This window comes from Vanessa cardui, chromosome 17 (assembly GCF_905220365.1).
Source record: "Vanessa cardui chromosome 17, ilVanCard2.1, whole genome shotgun sequence".
NCBI classification, from domain to species: domain Eukaryota; kingdom Metazoa; phylum Arthropoda; class Insecta; order Lepidoptera; family Nymphalidae; genus Vanessa; species Vanessa cardui.
In genome coordinates, this window is record NC_061139.1 from 11,827,686 (window position 1) to 11,849,250 (window position 21,565).

The window sequence follows — 21,565 nt, forward strand, 5'->3', positions numbered from 1 at the left end:
TTCTCGGAAAACCAACCGGGAAAACCAATAGTATGTATATACAAGAAATAGAAAAGGACCTAAAATTGACCCCTGTGGAGAGACCATACATAGCACAGACTCAGAAGACTAAGAATCCATTAAAAAATTGTTGAGTTCTTTGACTTAAATATGAAGAAATGAGATCAAGAGGTTTAATACCTTTACCTTAGTGTAGGTCCCTTTAATACCGTAAATTCGAACTTACATAAAAGAATTTCATGAGCTACACAATCGAATGCCTTAGATAAATTGTAGAATACCTCAATGGCAACCTTTGCGATTTTTCCCAGGTTCTACTTATTTATTCAACTCATTTAAAGTATCATATCATGTCTAATATCACCAAGATTGAACTTAAAACCTCTTAATAATAAATACTAAATACGGAGCAACATCATAAATTACAGCACAAATAAAGTGTTCCTATTGAAATATTTCACACGAGTGTTTTTAATTTTTTACTTTAACCACGTTATACTATATTTGAAGAAATCGACTCTAATCTTTAATCAAAACCAGAAGCTGGTTAACAGAATTGCAAATAATTTATTACTCATCAAATATACTTTAGCCGTTTTATCTCACTAGAAGCTGCTTTACAAAACGGTGGTAGTATTTAATTATTAACGATTCAAAAAAGCTTCATTGTAAAGTTTACTTGAATAAAATAGATTTGGTTTGATTTGATTTAGAAGAAATCCAAATAGCAATACCGATTTATACCCTAAGCTGTACATATTCTATTTTTAAATGAATACATTAAATCTATCTATCGATAATTTAAAATTCGTTTTAATTTTTAACAATTCATAGAAGCCAAAATGAAATAAAAATAAGTGTTCTTATGAACGGTTATGTAAGAAATTAAACTTCTTCGGCGTATTCAAACTTCGAATTAAATTTCTGACACTTAATCTATGCATATAATAAAATTGAAATGCCTGCTTGTACCAAAAGATTATTTTTGTCAATTTTTGTCGGTCTGTCTGTCTGTCTTAAAATATATTAAATAGCTTCATCATGTAATTCCATGATCCAGCAGGTATCAAAATCCATACACATAATTTATATATAACGCATCAAACAAGTGTAGTTTCAAAAGCATATAAGAAAAATGGAATATTTATTATTGATATAATCCAATCTTTGATCAAATATGAAAAAAACTCACATAATATTATTAGATATATTACAATTAGCGATAAACCCTGGTGCAATGTCGATACTAATAACTACACTAAAGGATGTTTTCATTCACAAAATTCACAAATTTGTGTCATATAGCAATACAAAAAGCTATGCCCCTGCATTTAAAATCGGTAGTATCTTCGTAAATATTTATTTATTTATTGCTGCAAAGGGCCGTAATTAAACTAAATTAAATGGACAATGTATTTAAGGTACTTAATTGGGTAAGGATTAATGCTGTTATACCTAAAATAATACGCTTCGTAAATACGAGAAACATTGGCTATGTTTCTTGTAGGAAATAGAGGAGGGCTCAGCCAGCGTTTGCGATATATGCAAATAAAAAGTCAGACATCACATTAAAAAGTTCAAAGTTATCAGTGTTTGTCTATTATTATATTACTCCCGTATTCTAAATTTACCTTCCTCAATTAAAAAAAAAAACACGCTTAATAATCCGTTGCGTTGTTGAAGATCTAAGCACACACAAAGACAGACAGAGAATTATTAGACTTACATGAACTGGAAAGATTCCATGGTCCAACAACCGTAAATCCATCAAAGTTCAAACTGTCAATTGTGTTATTTGACGCACCACTTTTACTGTTTTCTGAATATTTTTCGCACGATTACAAGATGTTATAATTAGAACTCAACGATTAAATAATGCACACAAAGACGTTTTTTGTCTCATAAAATGCTTACTCAATATATAGGAACAGCTTTCCAAGAATTTATTATTAATCTCTGTTCACAGAATCGGACAAAGGTCGACACAATATGGTCATCTCCTATTAAGTTCTGAAATTAAATTATCAGCGCTATGTGTCTCTAATTATTCTCACTAAATCGATTCACATCGATCTGAATTATACATCGGTAATAATTTCATGATCAAATCATGTAACGTTGAATTTACATAGATCCTCTCATCCGGCAACGATACTTTTGTACATTTTTAAGGACACTTTCATTAATCCATTTACACTTAATATATCAAATATTTACTAAAGCATTTTTTTGTAAATAAAATATTGCTTAATATGACGACTACTTCAAAGATGTTTGTAGGTTCAAATAATACTTTGAATTATTGTGAAAATTTGTAATCAGTTCGCAGATCACTTGATGAACTTCCCCACTATCGTGCTTAATCGTGATTATAACACTTTCGGAAATACCAATATTAAAGCCAATGCCAGCTTAACAACGACGCGCATGTTCTTCACACGACTCCATTAAACGCTGCACTCAAAGTTTGAGCGTGACGAATAATATTCGGTGTCGCATTTGTAGGTCGAAATATAACTCGCTAAATATCCTTAGCGATGCCGAATAACTTTGGTTGAAACAAGAAAAGTTTTCATTAAAGAGATTTTTCCGAAACGATGCTAGAAATTGACTTGTTTACAATTTAAAACATGACCGCTGCGTTGAAACTCGACTTCAACAGTCGCTGCGTTTTATAATGTTATTGTGACGATCGCCTCTTTATTTCCGATATTTGTTGTAATAGACGCCTCATCAGGGACGTGATAATGTTTCTGGGAAATAAAAGATAAGATATTGGCTAGTATTTAAAGTAAGTCTATTCGCTACACATTACATTACTACTTCCAACATGAAATTCCTGCTTGTCGTCGTTGGCCTGGCCCTGGCTGTCGCAGCCGAGGAGAAGATCTTCTCCAACTACCATGAGGAGATCGGTATCCCCGAAGCTGCACGCATCAAGCTCGCTGAGGCCGCCCAGGACTTCGACGGCTCCAGGATCGTAGGAGGATCCGTATCATCTCTCGGCGCACATCCCCACTTGGTTTGTTATTTATGAATACTATATGCATTAATCTTTCTGTCAAACGTTATAACTATGTTTTCATAAAAAAATTTAAACTTTTAGGGCGGTCTTATTATCACTTTGACCGACAATAGACAGTCAGTCTGCGGCTCTTCCCTCCTCACCAACACGAGATTGGTAACTGCTGCTCACTGCTGGAAGCACGGTAATGCCCAAGGTTGGCTATTGACTGTCGTCCTCGGCTCCGTCCTTCTCTTTTCGGGCGGCGTTCGTGTCAACACCAACAATGTCCAGATGCACGCCAACTACAACGAAGCTACCCTTAACAACGACGTCGCCATTATTGTCACCAGCCACATTAATTTCAACAGTAAGAATATTCGCTACTTTAAAGTCAAATGCATATGACAAACACGGAAGTACGTGCACTTTTACTGTATCTTGTTATCCTTTATTTTAGACAACATCCAGCCCATCGCCATCGCTACCGGCAGTAACAACTTCGCCGGGACCTGGGCCACAGCTGCCGGTTTCGGCGCTACCGGTGACAGTTAGTTGTGTTTCTTTCATTAGTGGAAATCGTTTACGTATGAGATTATTATTTAGTGATACCATTTTATTCTTCAGATGTCGGTATCAGCATCAACCAAGTAAAGAAGCACGTTAACTTGCAAGTGATCACGAACGCCGTGTGCACCAACACTTTCGGAAACAACGTCGTTATCGCTTCCACCCTGTGCACAGCCACCTCAGTCGGTCAGAGCCCCTGTGGAGGTGACTCCGGCGGTCCTCTCGCCATTGGCAGTGGCAACAGTCGCACTTTGGTCAGTGTTTTGGTATCATTTTAATTGGCATAATTGACATTAGTTTTAGTTCTTACATATATTCATTTTTAAAAGTTTTTATCCCATTACAATAGTTTTTAACACATAACATTCCTTCACAGATCGGTATTGTCTCGTTCGGCTCGATTGCCGGCTGCTCCCTTGGCTTCCCCGCCGGTTTCGCCAGAGTGACCTCGTTCGCGTCCTGGATCAACGCTCGTCTTTAAATGTCTACGACTGTTCTTTGATTTAATACATAATCAATTGCTCTATACATGTGTTTTATTTTTACATATTGTCTCAAATTAGATTTAGTGTATCATAATTATACTCATGTCAATCTAATGAAAGAGTTAAGAAAGTTGTTGTTAACGGTGCAAAATCAAACACAGAAAACCACAGTGTTTAAATTTAGAACCTCCCCTGTTCGTAACATATATAAAAGATTTACCTTATTCTGGAAATAAGACTTGTGACATTGTACTGTGTTTGCAAAAGACACATCCCTTATTTTTAAAATCGACAGAATAATAAACAACTATGACGTTGTAAGCAGTGCTTTGTGGCGGGTTCTTGTGGTTAGACGTAAATAATTTGGTACTAAATGCAAAAAAGGCCAAATACATTTTGTTTTCTCTGCCAAATGTCAAGTCAAATGCTTCTGCGGTCATTTCATATAATGAAAGGCTTGTGTTTGTTGAGTTGACGGTATTTTTAGAGGTAACCGATAAGTACTGCTAGACTAGTTTATTTAAGTAATTTTCAATCTTATTTCATATGGAATGTTGTTACGGGGTAAAGCAACAAATATTTAAATAGTATTTATTCTGCAGAAAAGAGTTGTCCGAACTCTTTACAATATTAGATCTAGGGCATCATTACGCAATAAATTTAAAATAAATAAAAAAATTCACAAAAAGAAAAACCGACTTCAAACCAAACACTATTTTAAAACAAATAAATATGCACTAAAAAGTAATAAAAATAATTGCGTATTCAAAATATTTTTTAGAATCCTCCTAAGTAAAATGAAATGAAAAATAATTAGACTATTTAAAAGTCAATTTACGATTATATAATGTAGTTATAATTATTGGTTTATTTGGAGTCGGTGTCAGCCACGGGCACGCGCCTTAAAAATTAAAAGAAAGAAGCGATACCGAGTCCCTTGATTGATCCTGTATAATATTATCGTATAAAAGGTTATTTGTAAAAAACATATTTCTTAAAGTATTCCGGTATTGTTTTTTGATAGATATACCGTAGGATTGACTGACACCGACTACAGATTTAGCAATAATTATAACTACATTATACAATCGTAAATCGACACTTTCTTATTGATAATCAAAAATCTACCACCGGTTCCGAATTTAACACCTCAGAACTGAGAAGGACCGGCGAAAGAGACTCAGTAAGATATTTTTTTTTTAATATCAATTTACAATATATTTTCTTTACATAGTATAAAACAAAGTCTCTTTTTTGTCAATATGTCCCTTTATGCGCTTAAATCTTTAAAACTACGCAAAGGACTTCGATGCGGTTTTTTAATAGATAGTGACTCGAGAGAAAGGTTTTTGTATATAATATACATAGACAATATAGTTAAGTAATACTGATAATTTTAAAAGTTTCTATTGTGATGTCATAAATTTATAATTTTTTTGCGTTTACATTGTAAAAGCTGGCTTAACCCTTCTAGATATATCAAAATAATTTACTACAGAATTGTACACCTCAAAAATGTCTACAGAAAACCCCGTGATTGTCTACGTCTATCTCTTAGAGATAACCCACAATAAATATATTTTTATCGTTTAATTTTACGAGAAATAATGGCTTATTTTCGAAGCGACTTTAAGCAATATGGCATTAATCCTTATCCAATTAGATACCTTAAATAAATGGTGCACTCAATATAGATCAATATGGCCCTTTACGGCATGTAATTTAAATTAATATTTCCGAAGATATTACAGTTTTAAAACGAAGGGACATAGCGGTTTGTATTTCCTAATGAGTGAAAACTGTGTATATTGTACCCATTTGTTATATTAAAATATTAGACTACTTAAAAATCGATTTACGTTTATATGTATAGTAGTTATATTTATATTTTATTTATTATTTTTATTTTATGTTATAGTTGGTGCCGGTGTCAGCACGGAAAACCTTATTTATTATTAACCTTTTATAAAATTTTAAATGTTTATTAAGACTAAATTAATAAACTAATCTTAGTATTAATTTTTTTTATTTTATGTTCAAATGTCTACAAAAATAAAAAGACAATCAAAAAATATATATTATGATTACATTTTTGATTACGCAGACAAGACATGTATAAAATGTTAGTAACAATTTGCTTCTAATTCATGACAGTAGCAAACAAATTATTTATTTATTGTTTTAGTTTAGTTATTTAATCTATTGAAACATTTTTTTAAAACAGTTTTTAATGAGGCTATAGAACAGTCGGTAAAAATATCGTAATTAGATCGAATACTTACTATTCCCCCAACTCGATCGAATACTAATATTCCACCAACCCGCATTGCTTCCACCAACCCGCATTGGAACAGCGTGGTGGAATATGTTCCAAACCCTCTCTTTAATGGGAGAGGAGGCCTTTTCCCAGCAGTGGGAAATTTACAGGCTGTAACTTTACTTTACTAGATCGAATATTGTTGTAAGTTGAACACATACGGTATAAAGGCTAGTGGCGAAGAACATTCGTTTCACAGTTGGACGAGCGACTGTTTGAACAAGGGACAGAAAATTGTATGCATTGCAGGATATCGGAAGCGTCAATAAGCCCATGAATTAGCTTGTACATAAAGTTAACGTCTTTCATGTTTCTTCTAGTGTAAAGTGATCTTGTTCTGTAAAATTTGAGCCTTTGTGTGTAAGATCTAAGTTCGTGACATTTATTGTCAGTGTTGTAAAATATGTGTGTGTGTGTATTAAAAGACTACTTTTTAGAAGAAAAAAAGCCTGTATATAGGCTCAGGTTCCATCACAAGACACTAATCATTGTAAATGACAGCAAACTAACAATAAGACACGCCAAAGGCACGGGAACTATGCTGCGACTATGCGCTAGCAATATAACAAAAGAATCCATTTGCATATAATACACGTTTTCCTTAACTTTCTAATGACAATTACTGGGAAAATTATGATCACAAATCACATCTACAATTTTTAGAAAATAGTCTCAACCAATGACATGGTAATATAAATCTCTAGGTTACGTATTTAGGGTCCAATTTGTCACACCATATAAATAATATAGCAAGACATTTTTTATGAATGGATTCCGAACGAACGTTTTTATAAATTAATTATTATTTTAAGACAATACTTTGGATTATCGTAAAAACATTATAATCAGGTAGCAGATCACTTGATGAACTTCCCCACTATCGACCTAAATCGTGATTATGACACTTTCGGAAATACCAATATTAAAGCCAATGCCAGCTTAACAACGACGCGCCTGTTTTTCACACGACTCCATTAAACGCTGCACTCAAAGTTTGGGCGTGACGAACAATATTCGGTGTCGTATTTGTAGGTCGAAATATAACTCGCTATATATCCTTAGCGATGCCGAATAACTTTGGTTGAAACAAGAAAAGTTTTCATTAAAGAGACTTTTCCGAAACGATGCTAGAAATTGTCTTGTTTACAATTTAAAACATGACCGCTGCGTTGAAACTCGACTTCAACAGTCGCTGCGTTTTCTAATGTAATTGTGACGATCACCTCTTTATTTCCGATATTTGTTGTAATAGACGCCTCATCAGGGACGTGATAATGTTTCTGGGAAATAAAAGATAAGATATTGGCTAGTATTTAAAGTAAGTCTATTCACTACACATTACATTACTACTTTCAACATGAAATTCCTGCTTGTCGTCGTTGGCCTGGCCCTGGCTGTCGCAGCCGAGGAGAAGATCTTCTCCAACTACCATGAGGAGATCGGTATCCCCGAAGCTGCACGCATCAAGCTCGCTGAGGCCGCCCAGGACTTCGACGGCTCCAGGATCGTAGGAGGATCCGTATCTTCTCTCGGCGCACATCCCCATTTGGTTTGTTATTTATGAATACTATATGCATTAATCTTTCTGTCAAACGTTATAACTATGTTTTCATAAAAAATTATAAACTTTTAGGGCGGTCTTGTTATCACTTTGACCGACAATAGACAGTCAGTCTGCGGCTCTTCCCTCCTCACCAACACAAGACTGGTGACTGCTGCTCACTGCTGGAAGCACGGTAATGCCCAAGGTTGGCAATTGACTGTCGTCCTCGGCTCTGTCCTTCTCTTTTCGGGCGGCGTTCGTGTCAACACCAACAATGTACAGATGCACGCCAACTACAACGAAGCTACCCTTAACAACGACGTCGCCATTATTGTCACCAGCCACATTAATTTCAACAGTAAGAATATTCGCTACTTTAAAGTCGAATGCATATGACGAACACGGAAGTACGTGCACTTTTACTGTATCTTGTTATCCTTTATTTTAGACAACATCCAGCCCATCGCCATCGCTACCGGCAGTAACAACTTCGCCGGGACCTGGGCCACAGCTGCCGGTTTCGGCGCTACCGGTGACAGTTAGTTGTGTTTCTTTCATTAGTGGAAATCGTTTACGTAAGAGAATATTATTTAGTGATACCATTTTATTCTTCAGATGTCGGTATCAGCATCAACCAAGTAAAGAAGCACGTTAACTTGCAAGTGATCACGAACGCCGTGTGCACCAACACTTTCGGAAACAACGTCGTTATCGCGTCCACCCTGTGCACAGCCACCTCAGTCGGTCAGAGTACCTGTGGTGGTGACTCCGGCGGTCCTCTCGCCATTGGCAGTGGCAACAGTCGCACTTTGGTCAGTGTTTTGGTATCATTTTAATTGGCATAATTGACATTAGTTTTAGTTCTTACATATATTCATTTTTAAAAGTTTTTATCCCATTACAATAGTTTTTAACACATAACATTCCTTCACAGATCGGTATTGTCTCGTTCGGTTCGATTGCCGGCTGCTCCCTTGGCTTCCCCGCCGGTTTCGCCAGAGTGACCTCGTTCGCGTCCTGGATCAACGCTCGTCTTTAAATGTCTACGACTGTTCTTTGATTTAATACATAATCAATTGCTCTATACATGTGTTTTATTTTTACATATCTACTAATGTCAATCTAATGAAAGAGTTAAGAAAGTTGTTATTAACGGTGCAAAATCAAACACAGAAAACCACAGTGTTTAAATTTAGAACCTCCCCTGTTCGTAACAAATTTAAAAGATTTACCTTATTCTGGAATGAAGACTTGGGACATTGTACTGGGTTAACAAAAGACACATCCCTTATTTTTAAAGTCGACAGAATAATAAACAACCATGACGTTGTAAGCAGTGCTTTGTGGCGGGTTCTTGTGGTTAGACGTAAATAATTTGGTACTAAATGCAAAAAAGGCCAAATACATTTTGTTTTCTCTGCCAAATGTCAAGTCAAATGCTTCTGCGGTCATTTCATATAATGAAAGACTTATGTTTGTTGAGTTGACGGTATTTTTAGAGGTAACCGATAAGTACTGCTAGACTAGTTTATTTAAGTAATTTTCAATCTTATTTTATATGGAATGTTGCTACGGGGTAAAGCAACAAATATTTAAATAGTATTTATTCTGCAGAAAAGAGTTGTCCGAACTCTTTACAATATTAGGTCTAGGGCATCATTACGCGAGAAATTTAAAATAAATAAAAATTTTAACAAAAAGAAAAACCGACTTCAAACCAAACACTATTTTAAAACAAATAAATATGCACTAAAAAGTAATAAAAATAATTGCGTATTCAATATATTTTTTAGAATCCTCCTAAATAAATTAAATGAAAAATAATTAGACTATTTAAAAGTCAATTTACGATTATATAATGTAGTTATAATTGTTGCTTTATTTGGAGTCGGTGTCAGCCACGGGCACGCGCCTTCAAAATTAAAAGAAAGAAGCGATACCGAGTCCCTTGATTGACCCTGTTTAATATTAGGGTGGGGAAAAAGTCTTTTCGCATATAGTATGTATGAACTTGTAATAAAATCTTTGGCTATACCATTTGTATCTGGCTGGTTTTGGTATCATTAAAAAGTTTTAATTTTAAAGAAGGCACTTCCAAATTCAAATTAGGAATTTGTGTGATTTTCATTTGTTTTTGTTGTTGTTAAAATGAGTGAATCTAAAGAAGAAATTCGATACATTTTAAAATTTTACTATAAAAAAGGTAAAAATGCAACTCAAGCCGCGAAAAAAATTTGTGATGTTTATGGACCTAATGCAGTATCTGTGAGAGTAGCGCAAGTTTGGTTTAAGCGTTTTCAAGCCGGAAATTTTGATATCAAAGGTGCATCTCGCTCTGGTCGCCCTGTTACGGACAAAATTGATGCCATTTTTGAAAAAGTGGAGCAAGATCGGCATATTAGTAGTTACGATGTAGCTGAAGAACTGGCAATTGACCACAAAACGGTTTTGACTCATTTGAATAAAGCTGGGTACACAAAAAAGCTCGATATATGGGTGCCTCATGAACTCACTGAAAGAAACCTAATGAACCGTGTACTCATTTATGATTCTTTATTACGACGTAATGAAACCGAACCATTTTTGAAGAAGCTGATAACTGGTGATGAAAAGTGGATCACATACGACAAGAACGTGCGAAAAAGATCGTGGTCAAAGGCCAGTCAAGCTTCACAGACTGTGGCAAAACCCGGATTAACTCGCAACAAGGTAATGCTGTGTGTATGGTGGGATTGGAAGGGCATCATTCATTATGAGCTGTTACCGCCCGGCAGGACCATCGATTCAGAACTGTATTGCGAACAACTGATGAGATTGAAGCAAGAAATTGAGAGAAAGCGGCCAGAATTGATCAACAGAAGGGGTGTGGTTTTTCACTATGACAACGCTAGACCTCACACATCTTTAGTCACTCAACAAAAATTACGAGAGTTTGGCTGGGAGGTATTAATGCATCCGCCGTATAGTCCTGACCTTGCACCTTCAGATTTTCATCTGTTTCGGTCTCTGCAGAATTCCTTAGGCAGTGTCAGGTTAACATCACGAGGGGACTGCCAAAACCACTTGTCGCAGTTTTTCGATCAGAAGCCCCAAAATTTTTACAGCAATGGGATCATGTTACTACCAACAAGATGGCAAAAAGTTATGGAACAAAATGGCACCTACATACTTTAGTCAAATGTAAATAAACTATAAAAAAAACTTTTTGAATTTTCATATAAAATACGAAGAAACTTTTTCCCCAACCTATTATTATCGTATAAAAGGTTATTTGTAATAAAGATATTTCTTAAAGTATTCCGGTATTGTTTTTTGATAGATTTACCGTAGGATTGACTGACACCGACTACAAATTTAGCAATAATTATAACTACATTATACAATCGTAAATCGACACTTTCTTATTGATAATCAAAAATCTACCACCGGTTCCGAATTTAACACCTCAGAACTGAGAAGGACCGGCGAAAGAGACTCAGCGGGATATTTTTTTTTTAATATCAATTTACAATATATTTTCTTTACATAGTATAAAAAAAAGTCTCTTTTTCTGTCAATATGTCCCTTTATGCGCTTAAATCTTTGAAACTACGCAAAGGACTTCGATGCGTTTTTTTAATAGATAGAGTGACTCGAGAGGAAGGTTTTTGTATATAATACATAGACAATATAGTTAAGTACTACTGATAATTTTGAAAGTTTCTATTGTGATGTCATAAATTTATAATAATTTTGCATTTACATTGTAAAAGCTGGCTTAACCCTTCTAGATACATCAAAATAATTTACTACAGAATTGTACACCTCAAAAATGTCTACAAAAAAGCCCGTGATGGTCTACGTCTATCTCTTAAAGATAACCCACAATAAATATATTTTTATCGTTTAATTTTACGAGAAATAATGGCTTATTTTCGAAGCCACTTTAAGCAATATGGCATTAATCCTTATCCAATTAGATACCTTAAATAAATTGTGCACTCAATATAGATCAATATGGCGCTTTACGGTATGTAATTTAAATTAATATTTCCGAAGATATTACAGTTTTAAAACGCAGGGACATAGCGGTTTGTATTTCCTAATGAGTGAAAACTGTGTATATTGTACCTATTTGTTATCACTACATAGTATAAAAAATAAATAAAAAATTTAGCAAAAAGAAAAACCGACTTCAAACAAAACACCATTTTAAAGCAAATAAATATGCACTATAAAGTAATAAAAATAATTGCGTATTCAACATATTTTTAGAGGCCTCCTAAGTAAAATGAAATGAAAAATATTAGACTACTTAAAAAGTAACACATCTTAACCGATGATTGCGGGTTCAAACCCAGGCGAGCACCGCTGATTCATGTGCTTAATTTGTCTTTATAATTCATCTCGTGCTCAGCGGTGAAGGAAAACATCGTGAGGAAACCTGCATGTGACAAATTTCATAGAAATTCTGCCACATGTGTATTCCACCAACCCGCATTGGAACAGCGTGGTGGAATATGTTCCAAACCTTCTCCTCAAATGGAGAGGAGGCCTTTAGCCCAGCAGTGGGAATTTACAGGCTATTACTTTTTACTTTACTTAAAAATCGATTTACGTTCATATGTATTGTAGTTATATTTATTGTTATAGTTGGAGCTGGTGTCAGCCAAGAAAACCTTATTCATTATTAACCTTTTATAAAATTTTAAATGTTTATTAAGACTAAATTAATAAAATCTTAGTATTAATTTTTTTTTATTTTATGTTCAAATGTCTACAAAAATAAAAAGACAATCAAAAAATATACATTATGATTACATTTTTGGTTACGCAGACACGACATGTATAAAATGTTAGTAACAATTTGCTTCTAATTCATGACAGTAGCATACAAATTATTTATTTATTGTTTTAGTTTAGTTATTTAATCTATTGAAACATTTTTTTAAAACAGTTTTTAATGAGGCTATAGAACAGTCGGTAAAAATATCGTAATTAGATCGAATACTTACTATTCCCCCAACTCGATCGAATACTAATATTCCACCAACCCGCATTGCTTCCACCAACCCGCATTGGAACAGCGTGGTGGAATATGTTCCAAACCCTCTCTTTAATGGGAGGGGAGGCCTTTTCCCAGCAGTGGGAAATTTACAGGCTGTAACTTTACTTTACTAGATTGAATATTGTTGTAAGTTGAACACATACGGTATAAAGGCTAGTGGCGAAGAACATTCGTTTCACAGTTGGACGAGCGACTGTTTGAACAAGGGACAGAAAATTGTATGCATTGCAGGATATCGGAAGCGTCAATAAGCCCATGAATTAGCTTGTACATAAAGTTAACGTCTTTCATGTTTCTTCTAGTGTAAAGTGATCTTGTTCTGTAAAATTTGAGCCTTTGTGTGTAAGATCTAAGTTCGTGACATTTATTGTCAATGTTGTAAAATATGTGTGTGTGTGTGTGTATTAAAAGACTACTTTTTAGAAGAAAAAAAGCCTGTATATAGGCTCAGGTTCCATCACAAGACACTAATCATTGTAAATGACAGCAAATTAACAATAAGACACGCCAAAGGCACGGGAACTATGCTGCGACTATGCGCTAGCAATATAACAAAAGAATCCATTTGCATATAATACACGTTTTCCTTAACTTTCTAATGACAATTACTGGGAAAATTATGATCACAAATCACATCTACAATTTTTAGAAAATAGTCTCAACCAATGACATGGTAATATAAATCTCTAGGTTACGTATTTAGGGTCCAATTTGTCACACCATATAAATAATATAGCAAGACATTTTTTATGAATGGATTCCGAACGAACATTTTTATAAATTAATTATTATTTTAAGACAATACTTTGGATTATCGTAAAAACATTATAATCAGGTAGCAGATCACTTGATGAACTTCCCCACTATCGACCTAAATCGTGATTATGACACTTTCGGAAATACCAATATTAAAGCCAATACCAGCTTAACAACGACGCGCATGTTTTTCACACGACTCCATTAAACGCTGCACTCAAAGTTTGGGCGTGACGAACAATATTCGGTGTCGTATTTGTAGGTCGAAATATAACTCGCTAAATATCCTTAGCGATGCCGAATAACTTTGGTTGAAACAAGAAAAGTTTTCATTAAAGAGACTTTTCCGAAACGATGCTATAAATTGTCTTGTTTACAATTTAAAACATGACCGCTGCATTGAAACTCGACTTCAACAGTCGCTGCGTTTTCTAATATAATTGTGACGATCACCTCTTTATTTCCGATATTTGTTGTAATAGACGCCTCATCAGGGACGTGATAATGTTTCTGGGAAATAAAAGATAAGATATTGGCTAGTATTTAAAGTAAGTCTATTCGCTACACATTACATTACTACTTCCAACATGAAATTCCTGCTTGTCGTCGTTGGCCTGGCCCTGGCTGTCGCAGCCGAGGAGAAGATCTTCTCCAACTACCATGAGGAGATCGGTATCCCCGAAGCTGCACGCATCAAGCTCGCTGAGGCCGCCCAGGACTTCGACGGCTCCAGGATCGTAGGAGGATCCGTATCATCTCTCGGCGCACATCCCCATTTGGTTTGTTATTTATGAATACTATATGCATTAATCTTTCTGTCAAACGTTATAACTATGTTTTCATAAAAAAATTTAAACTTTTAGGGCGGTCTTGTTATCACTTTGACCGACAATAGACAGTCAGTCTGCGGCTCTTCCCTCCTCACCAACACGAGATTGGTGACCGCTGCTCACTGCTGGAAGCACGGTAATGCCCAAGGTTGGCAATTGACTGTCGTCCTCGGCTCCGTCCTTCTCTTTTCGGGCGGCGTTCGTGTCAACACCAACAATGTACAGATGCACGCCAACTACAACGAAGCTACCCTTAACAACGACGTCGCCATTATTGTCACCAGCCACATTAATTTCAACAGTAAGAATATTCGCTACTTTAAAGTCAAATGCATATGACAAACACGGAAGTACGTGCACTTTTACTGTATCTTGTTATCCTTTATTTTAGACAACATCCAGCCCATCGCCATCGCTACCGGCAGTAACAACTACGCCGGGACCTGGGCCACAGCTGCCGGTTTCGGCGCTACCGGTGACAGTTAGTTGTGTTTCTTTCATTAGTGGTTATCGTTTACGTAAGAGAATATTATTTAGTGATACCATTTTATTCTTCAGATGTCGGTATCAGCATCAACCAAGTAAAGAAGCACGTTAACTTGCAAGTCATCACGAACGCCGTGTGCACCAACACTTTCGGAAACAACGTCGTTATCGCTTCCACCCTGTGCACAGCCACCTCAGTCGGTCAGAGCCCCTGTGGAGGTGACTCCGGCGGTCCTCTCGCCATTGGCAGTGGCAACAGTCGCACTTTGGTCAGTGTTTTGGTATCATTTTAATTGGCATAATTGACATTAGTTTTAGTTCTTACATATATTCATTTTTAAAAGTTTTTATCCCATTACAATAGTTTTTAACACATAACATTCCTTCACAGATCGGTATCGTCTCGTTCGGCTCGATTGCCGGCTGCTCCCTTGGCTTCCCCGCCGGTTTCGCCAGAGTGACCTCGTTCGCGTCCTGGATCAACGCTCGTCTTTAAATGTCTACGACTGTTCTTTGATTTAATACATAATCAATTGCTCTATACATGTGTTTTATTTTTACATATATACTCATGTCAATCTAATGAAAGAGTTAAGAAAGTTGTTATTAACGGTGCAAAATCAAACACAGAAAACCACAGTGTTTAAATTTAGAACCTCCCCTGTTCGTAACATATTTAAAAGATTTACCTTATTCTGGAATGAAGACTTGGGACATTGTACTGGGTTAACAAAAGACACATCCCTTATTTTTAAAGTCGACAGAATAATAAACAACCATGACGCTGTAAGCAGTGCTTTGTGGCGGGTTCTTGTGGTTTGACGTAAATAATTTGGTACTAAATGCAAAAAAGGCCAAATACATTTTGTTTTCTCTGCCAAATGTCAAGTCAAATGCTTCTGCGGTCATTTCATATAATGAAAGACTTATGTTTGTTGAGTTGACGGTATTTTTAGAGGTAACCGATAAGTACTGCTAGACTAGTTTATTTAAGTAATTTTCAATCTTATTTCATATGGAATGTTGCTACGGGGTAAAGCAACAAATATTTAAATAGTATTTATTCTGCAGAAAAGAGTTGTCCGAACTCTTTACAATATTAGGTCTAGGGCATCATTACGCGAGAAATTTAAAATAAATAAAAATTTTAACAAAAAGAAAAACCGACTTCAAACCAAACACTATTTTAAAACAAATAAATATGCACTAAAAAGTAATAAAAATAATTGCGTATTCAATATATTTTTTAGAATCCTCCTAAATAAATTAAATGAAAAATAATTAGACTATTTAAAAGTCAATTTACGATTATATAATGTAGTTATAATTATTGCTTTATTTGGAGTCGGTGTCAGCCACGGGCACGCGCCTTAAAAATTAAAAGAAAGAAGCGATACCGAGTCCCTTGATTGACCCTGTTTAATATTAGGGTGGGGTAAAAGTCTTTTCGCATATAGTATTTTTATTTGTAATAAAATCTTTGGCTATACCATTTGTATCTGGCTGGTTTTGGTATCATTAAAAAGTTTTAATTTTAAAGAAGGCACTTCCAAATTCAAATTAGGAATTTGTGTGATTTTCATTTGTTTTTGTTGTTGTTAAAATGAGTGAATCTAAAGAAGAAATTCGATACATTTTAAAATTTTACTATAAAAAAGGTAAAAATGCAACTCAAGCCGCGAAAAAAATTTGTGATGTTTATGGACCTAATGCAGTATCTGTGAGAGTAGTGCAAGTTTGGTTTAAGCGTTTTCAAGCCGGAAATCTTGATATCAAAGATGCATCTCGCTCTGGTCGTCCTGTTACGGACAAAATTGATGCCATTTTTGAAAAAGTGGAGCAAGATCGGCATATTAGTAGTTACGATGTAGCTGAAGAACTGGCAATTGACCACAAAACGGTTTTGACTCATTTGAATAAAGCTGGGTACACAAAAAAGCTCGATATATGGGTGCCTCATGAACTCACTGAAAGAAACCTAATGAACCGTGTACTCATTTGTGATTCTTTATTACGACGTAATGAAACCGAACCATTTTTGAAGAAGCTGATAACTGGTGATGAAAAGTGGATCACATACGACAAGAACGTGCGAAAAAGATCGTGGTCAAAGGCCGGTCAAGCTTCACAGACTGTGGCAAAACCCGGATTAACTCGCAACAAGGTAATGCTGTGTGTATGGTGGGATTGGAAGGGCATCATTCATTATGAGCTGTTACCGCCCGGCAGGACCATCGATTCAGAACTGTATTGCGAACAACTGATGAGATTGAAGCAAGAAATTGAGAGTAAGCGGCCAGAATTGATCAACAGAAGGGGTGTGGTTTTTCACCATGACAACGCACACATCTTTAGCCACTCAACAAAAATTTGACTTCGATGCGTTTTTTTAATAGATAGAGTGACTCGAGAGGAAGGTTTTTGTATATAATACATAGACAATATAGTTAAGTACTACTGATAATTTTAAAAGTTTCTATTGTGATGTCATAAATTTATAATAATTTTGCATTTACATTGTAAAAGCTGGCTTAACCCTTCTAGATACATCTGTGTATATTGTACCTATTTGTTATCACTACATAGTATAAAAAATAAATAAAAAATTTAACAAAAAGAAAAACCGACTTCAAACAAAACACCATTTTAAAGCAAATAAATATGCACTATAAAGTAATAAAAATAATTGCGTATTCAACATATTTTTAGAGGCCTGCTAAGTAAAATGAAATGAAAAATATTAGACTACTTAAAAATCGATTTACGTTCATATGTATTGTAGTTATATTTATTGTTATAGTTGGAGCCGGTGTCAGCCAAGAAAACCTTATTTATTATTAACCTTTTATAAAATTTTAAATGTTTATTTAGACTAAATTAATAAAATCTTAGTATTAATTTTTTTTATTTTATGTTCAAATGTCTACAAAAATAAAATGACAATCAAAAAATATACATTATGATTACATTTTTGGTTACGCAGACACGACATGTATAAAATGTTAGTAACAATTTGCTTCTAATTCATGACAGTAGCATACAAATTATTTATTTATTGTTTTAGTTTAGTTATTTAATCTATTGAAACATTTTTTTAAAACAGTTTTTAATGGGGCTATAGAACGGTCGGTAAAAATATCGTTATTAGATCGAATACTGTTGTAAGTTGAACACATACGGTATAAAGGCTAGTGGCGAAGAACATTCGTTTCACAGTTGGACGAGCAACTGTTTGAACGAGGGACAGAAAATTGAATGCATTGCAGGATATCGGAAGCGTCAAGAAACCCATGAATTAGCTTGTAGATAAAGTTTTCTTTCATGTTTCTTCTAGTGTAAAGTGATCTTGTTCTGTAAAATTTGAGCCTCTGTGTGTAAGATCTAAGTTCGTGACATTTATTATCAGTGTTGTAAAATATGTGTGCATTAAAAGACTACTTTTTAGAAGAAAAAAAAGCCTGCATGAAGGGTCAGGTTCCATCACAAGACACTAATCATTGTAAATAAAAGCAAACTAACAACAAGACGAGCCAAAGGCACGGAAACTATGCTGCGACTATGCGCTAGCAATATAACAAAAGAATCCATTTGCATATAATACACGTTTTCCTTAAATTTCTAATGACAATTACTGGAAAAATTATGATCACTAACCAATGATGTTGTAGTAAACAGATATGTTATTAACGCACAAAAAGTGAAGACTAGAAAACGTCCTAATTGGGACGTTTGCCTTTAATTGTATTACGTAGTAATATGTTATAATACATCATAATTACGTAGTAATACGTTTTGCGTAATTAAAACATCTAGTTATCCCTTTTACTTATTGTTTTTATCAAGCTATCCTCTTTACTTTTAACGAAATGTAAAAATAAACGGTCCCCGGCGCGGCACACTTTTTTTCTGTTGTTTAGTATGGATATAACATATCTGTTTATTAGAATATCATTGTCACTCATCATATAACTAACCATTTTCGTTAATGTTCAAATCTACAATTTTTAGAAAATAGTCTCAACCAATGACATGGTAATATAAATCTCTAGGTAACGTATTTAGGGTCCAATTTGTCACAGCATATAAATAATATAGCAAGATATTTTTTATGAATGCATTCCGTAACGAACATTTGTTTAAATTAATTATTATTTTAAGACAATACTTCGGATTATCGTAAAAACATTATAATCAGGTAGCAGATCACTTGATGAACTTCCCCACTATCGAGCTCAATCGTGATTATGATACATACATTGGAAATACCAATATTAAAGCCAATGCCAGCTTAACGACGACGCGCATGTTCTTCACACGACTCCATTAAACGCTGCACTCAAAGTTTCAGCGTGACGAACAATATTCGGTGTCGTATTTGTAGGTCGAAATATAACTCGCTATATATCCTTCGCGATGCCGAATAACTTTGGTTGAAACAAGAAAAGTTTTTATAAAGAGACGTTTCCGAAACGTTGCTAGAAATTATCTTCTTTACAATTTGAAACACGACCGCTGCGTTGAAATGACTTCAACAGTCGCTGCGTTTTCTAATGTAATTGTGACGATGGCCTCTTTATTTCCGATATTTGTTGTAATTGACGCCTCATTAGGGGCGTGGTAATGTTTTGGGGAAATAAAAGATAAGATATTGGCCAGTATTTAAACTAAGTCTATTCGCTACACATTACATTACTACTTCAAACATGAAATTCCTGCTTGTCGTCGTTGGCCTGGCCCTGGCTGTCGCAGCCGAGGAGAAGATCTTCTCCAACTACCATGAGGAGATCGGTATCCCCGAAGCTGCACGCATCAAGCTCGCTGAGGACGCCCAGGACTTCGACGGCTCCAGGATCGTAGGAGGATCCGTATCTTCTCTCGGCGCACATCCCCACTTGGTTTGTTATTTATGAATATTATATGCATTTATCTTACAGTCTACATCACGACTATGTTTTATTAACAATTATAAACTTTTAGGGCGGTCTTGTTATCACTTTGACCGACAATAGACAGTCAGTCTGCGGCTCTTCCCTCCTCACCAACACAAGACTGGTCACTGCTGCTCACTGCTGGAAGCACGGTAATGCCCAAGGTCGTCAATTCACTGTCGTCCTCGGCTCCGTCCGTCTCTTTTCGGGCGGCGTTCGTGTCAACACCAACAATGTACAGATGCACGCCAACTACAACGAAGCTACCCTTAACAACGACGTCGCCATTATTGTCACCAGCCACATTAATTTCAACAGTAAGAATATTCGCTACTTTAAAGTCAAATGCATAATACGAACACGGAAGTACGTGCACTTTTACTGTATCTTGTTATCCTTTATTTTAGACAACATCCAGCGCATCGCCATCGCTACCGGCAGTAACAACTACGCCGGGACCTGGGCCACAGCTGCCGGTTTCGGCGCTACCGGTGACAGTTAGTTGTGTTTCTTTCATTAGTGGTTATCGTTTACGTAAGAGAATATTATTTAGTGATACCATTTTAATCTTCAGATGTCGGTATCAGCATCAACCAAGTAAAGAAGCACGTTAACTTGCAAGTCATCACGAACGCCGTGTGCACCAACACTTTCGGAAACAGGGTCGTCATCGCTTCCACCCTGTGCACAGCCACCTCCGTCGGTCAGAGCACCTGTGGTGGTGACTCCGGTGGTCCTCTCGCCATTGGCAGTGGCAACAGTCGTACTTTGGTCAGTGTTTTGTTATCACTTTAATTGGCATAATTGACATTAGTTTTATGTTCTTACGTATATTCATTTTTAGAAGTTTTTATTCCATGACAATAGTTTTTAACACATGACATTGCTTCACAGATCGGTATCGTCTCGTTCGGATCAATTGCCGGCTGCTCCCGAGGCCACCCCGCCGGTTTCGCCAGAGTGACCTCATTCGCGTCCTGGATCAACGCCCGTCTATAAATGTCTACAACTGTTGTTTGATTCAATACATAATCAATTGCTATGCATACATGTGTTTTATTTTTACATTTTGTATCGACTTCTGATTAAGTGCATCATTAGTATACTTTTGTCAAAATAATTTTCCTTCAAAGGATACTATCTCACGCAGTCGTAGAGGGTTATTAAGTTGATTTACTAGCCAAAGACCTAGATGTAACCTTCCAAAATTGAATTTCAGCCCAAATAATTCCAACTTTTAAAAATAATTCACTTTTAAAATTACTTGATAACAAATTCAATAAAATATTTCAATTTAAATCTTTTTATCAAAACAATGATATAAAGTTCTCAGCCGGGGTCACTAACCGGTATCTATATAAGTCGAAATAAATTATATGAGCTAGATGAACATAAGAAATATAATAGTAATTTTAAATTTCTCAATTAGTAAAAAAATATTCCAAGTTATTTAAAAAAGTTTGTCAAACAACTTGTTCGAGAATCTTAAAAACTAAAAATAACATGAAAATTGCTTGAGATATTTCATTATATATCCGTTATATAAAAAGGGATATGGTGGGTAATGATTTTAATGTGGCCACCCAATTCGAAGAATAT

General features: G+C 35.4%; 5 protein-coding genes across 5 annotated transcripts in view; 4 read left to right on the forward strand and 1 right to left on the reverse strand.

Annotated features, from left to right (window-relative positions):
- Window positions 1-21,565, reverse strand: part of LOC124536692 (Golgi-specific brefeldin A-resistance guanine nucleotide exchange factor 1) — a 154,142-nt gene that overhangs the window by 70,810 nt on the left and 61,767 nt on the right. The window lies entirely within an intron of this gene.
- LOC124536687 (collagenase-like) lies at window positions 2,807-4,100 on the forward strand. Its single transcript, XM_047113248.1, has 5 exons — window positions 2,807-3,022; window positions 3,107-3,374; window positions 3,465-3,554; window positions 3,632-3,828; window positions 3,951-4,100. Exons 1-5 carry the CDS (start codon window positions 2,831-2,833, stop codon window positions 4,053-4,055), a joined length of 852 nt encoding a protein of 283 aa, XP_046969204.1. The 5' UTR covers window positions 2,807-2,830; the 3' UTR covers window positions 4,056-4,100.
- Window positions 7,729-9,003, forward strand: LOC124536693 (collagenase-like). Its single transcript, XM_047113254.1, has 5 exons — window positions 7,729-7,925; window positions 8,010-8,277; window positions 8,368-8,457; window positions 8,535-8,731; window positions 8,854-9,003. The coding sequence occupies exons 1-5, from the start codon at window positions 7,734-7,736 to the stop codon at window positions 8,956-8,958; spliced, it is 852 nt and encodes a 283-aa protein (XP_046969210.1). The 5' UTR covers window positions 7,729-7,733; the 3' UTR covers window positions 8,959-9,003.
- On the forward strand, window positions 14,285-15,579 carry LOC124536683 (collagenase-like). The gene is made up of 5 exons (XM_047113243.1): window positions 14,285-14,501; window positions 14,586-14,853; window positions 14,944-15,033; window positions 15,111-15,307; window positions 15,430-15,579. Exons 1-5 carry the CDS (start codon window positions 14,310-14,312, stop codon window positions 15,532-15,534), a joined length of 852 nt encoding a protein of 283 aa, XP_046969199.1. The 5' UTR covers window positions 14,285-14,309; the 3' UTR covers window positions 15,535-15,579.
- Window positions 19,719-21,014, forward strand: LOC124536682 (collagenase-like). The gene is made up of 5 exons (XM_047113242.1): window positions 19,719-19,933; window positions 20,016-20,283; window positions 20,374-20,463; window positions 20,541-20,737; window positions 20,861-21,014. Exons 1-5 carry the CDS (start codon window positions 19,742-19,744, stop codon window positions 20,963-20,965), a joined length of 852 nt encoding a protein of 283 aa, XP_046969198.1. The 5' UTR covers window positions 19,719-19,741; the 3' UTR covers window positions 20,966-21,014.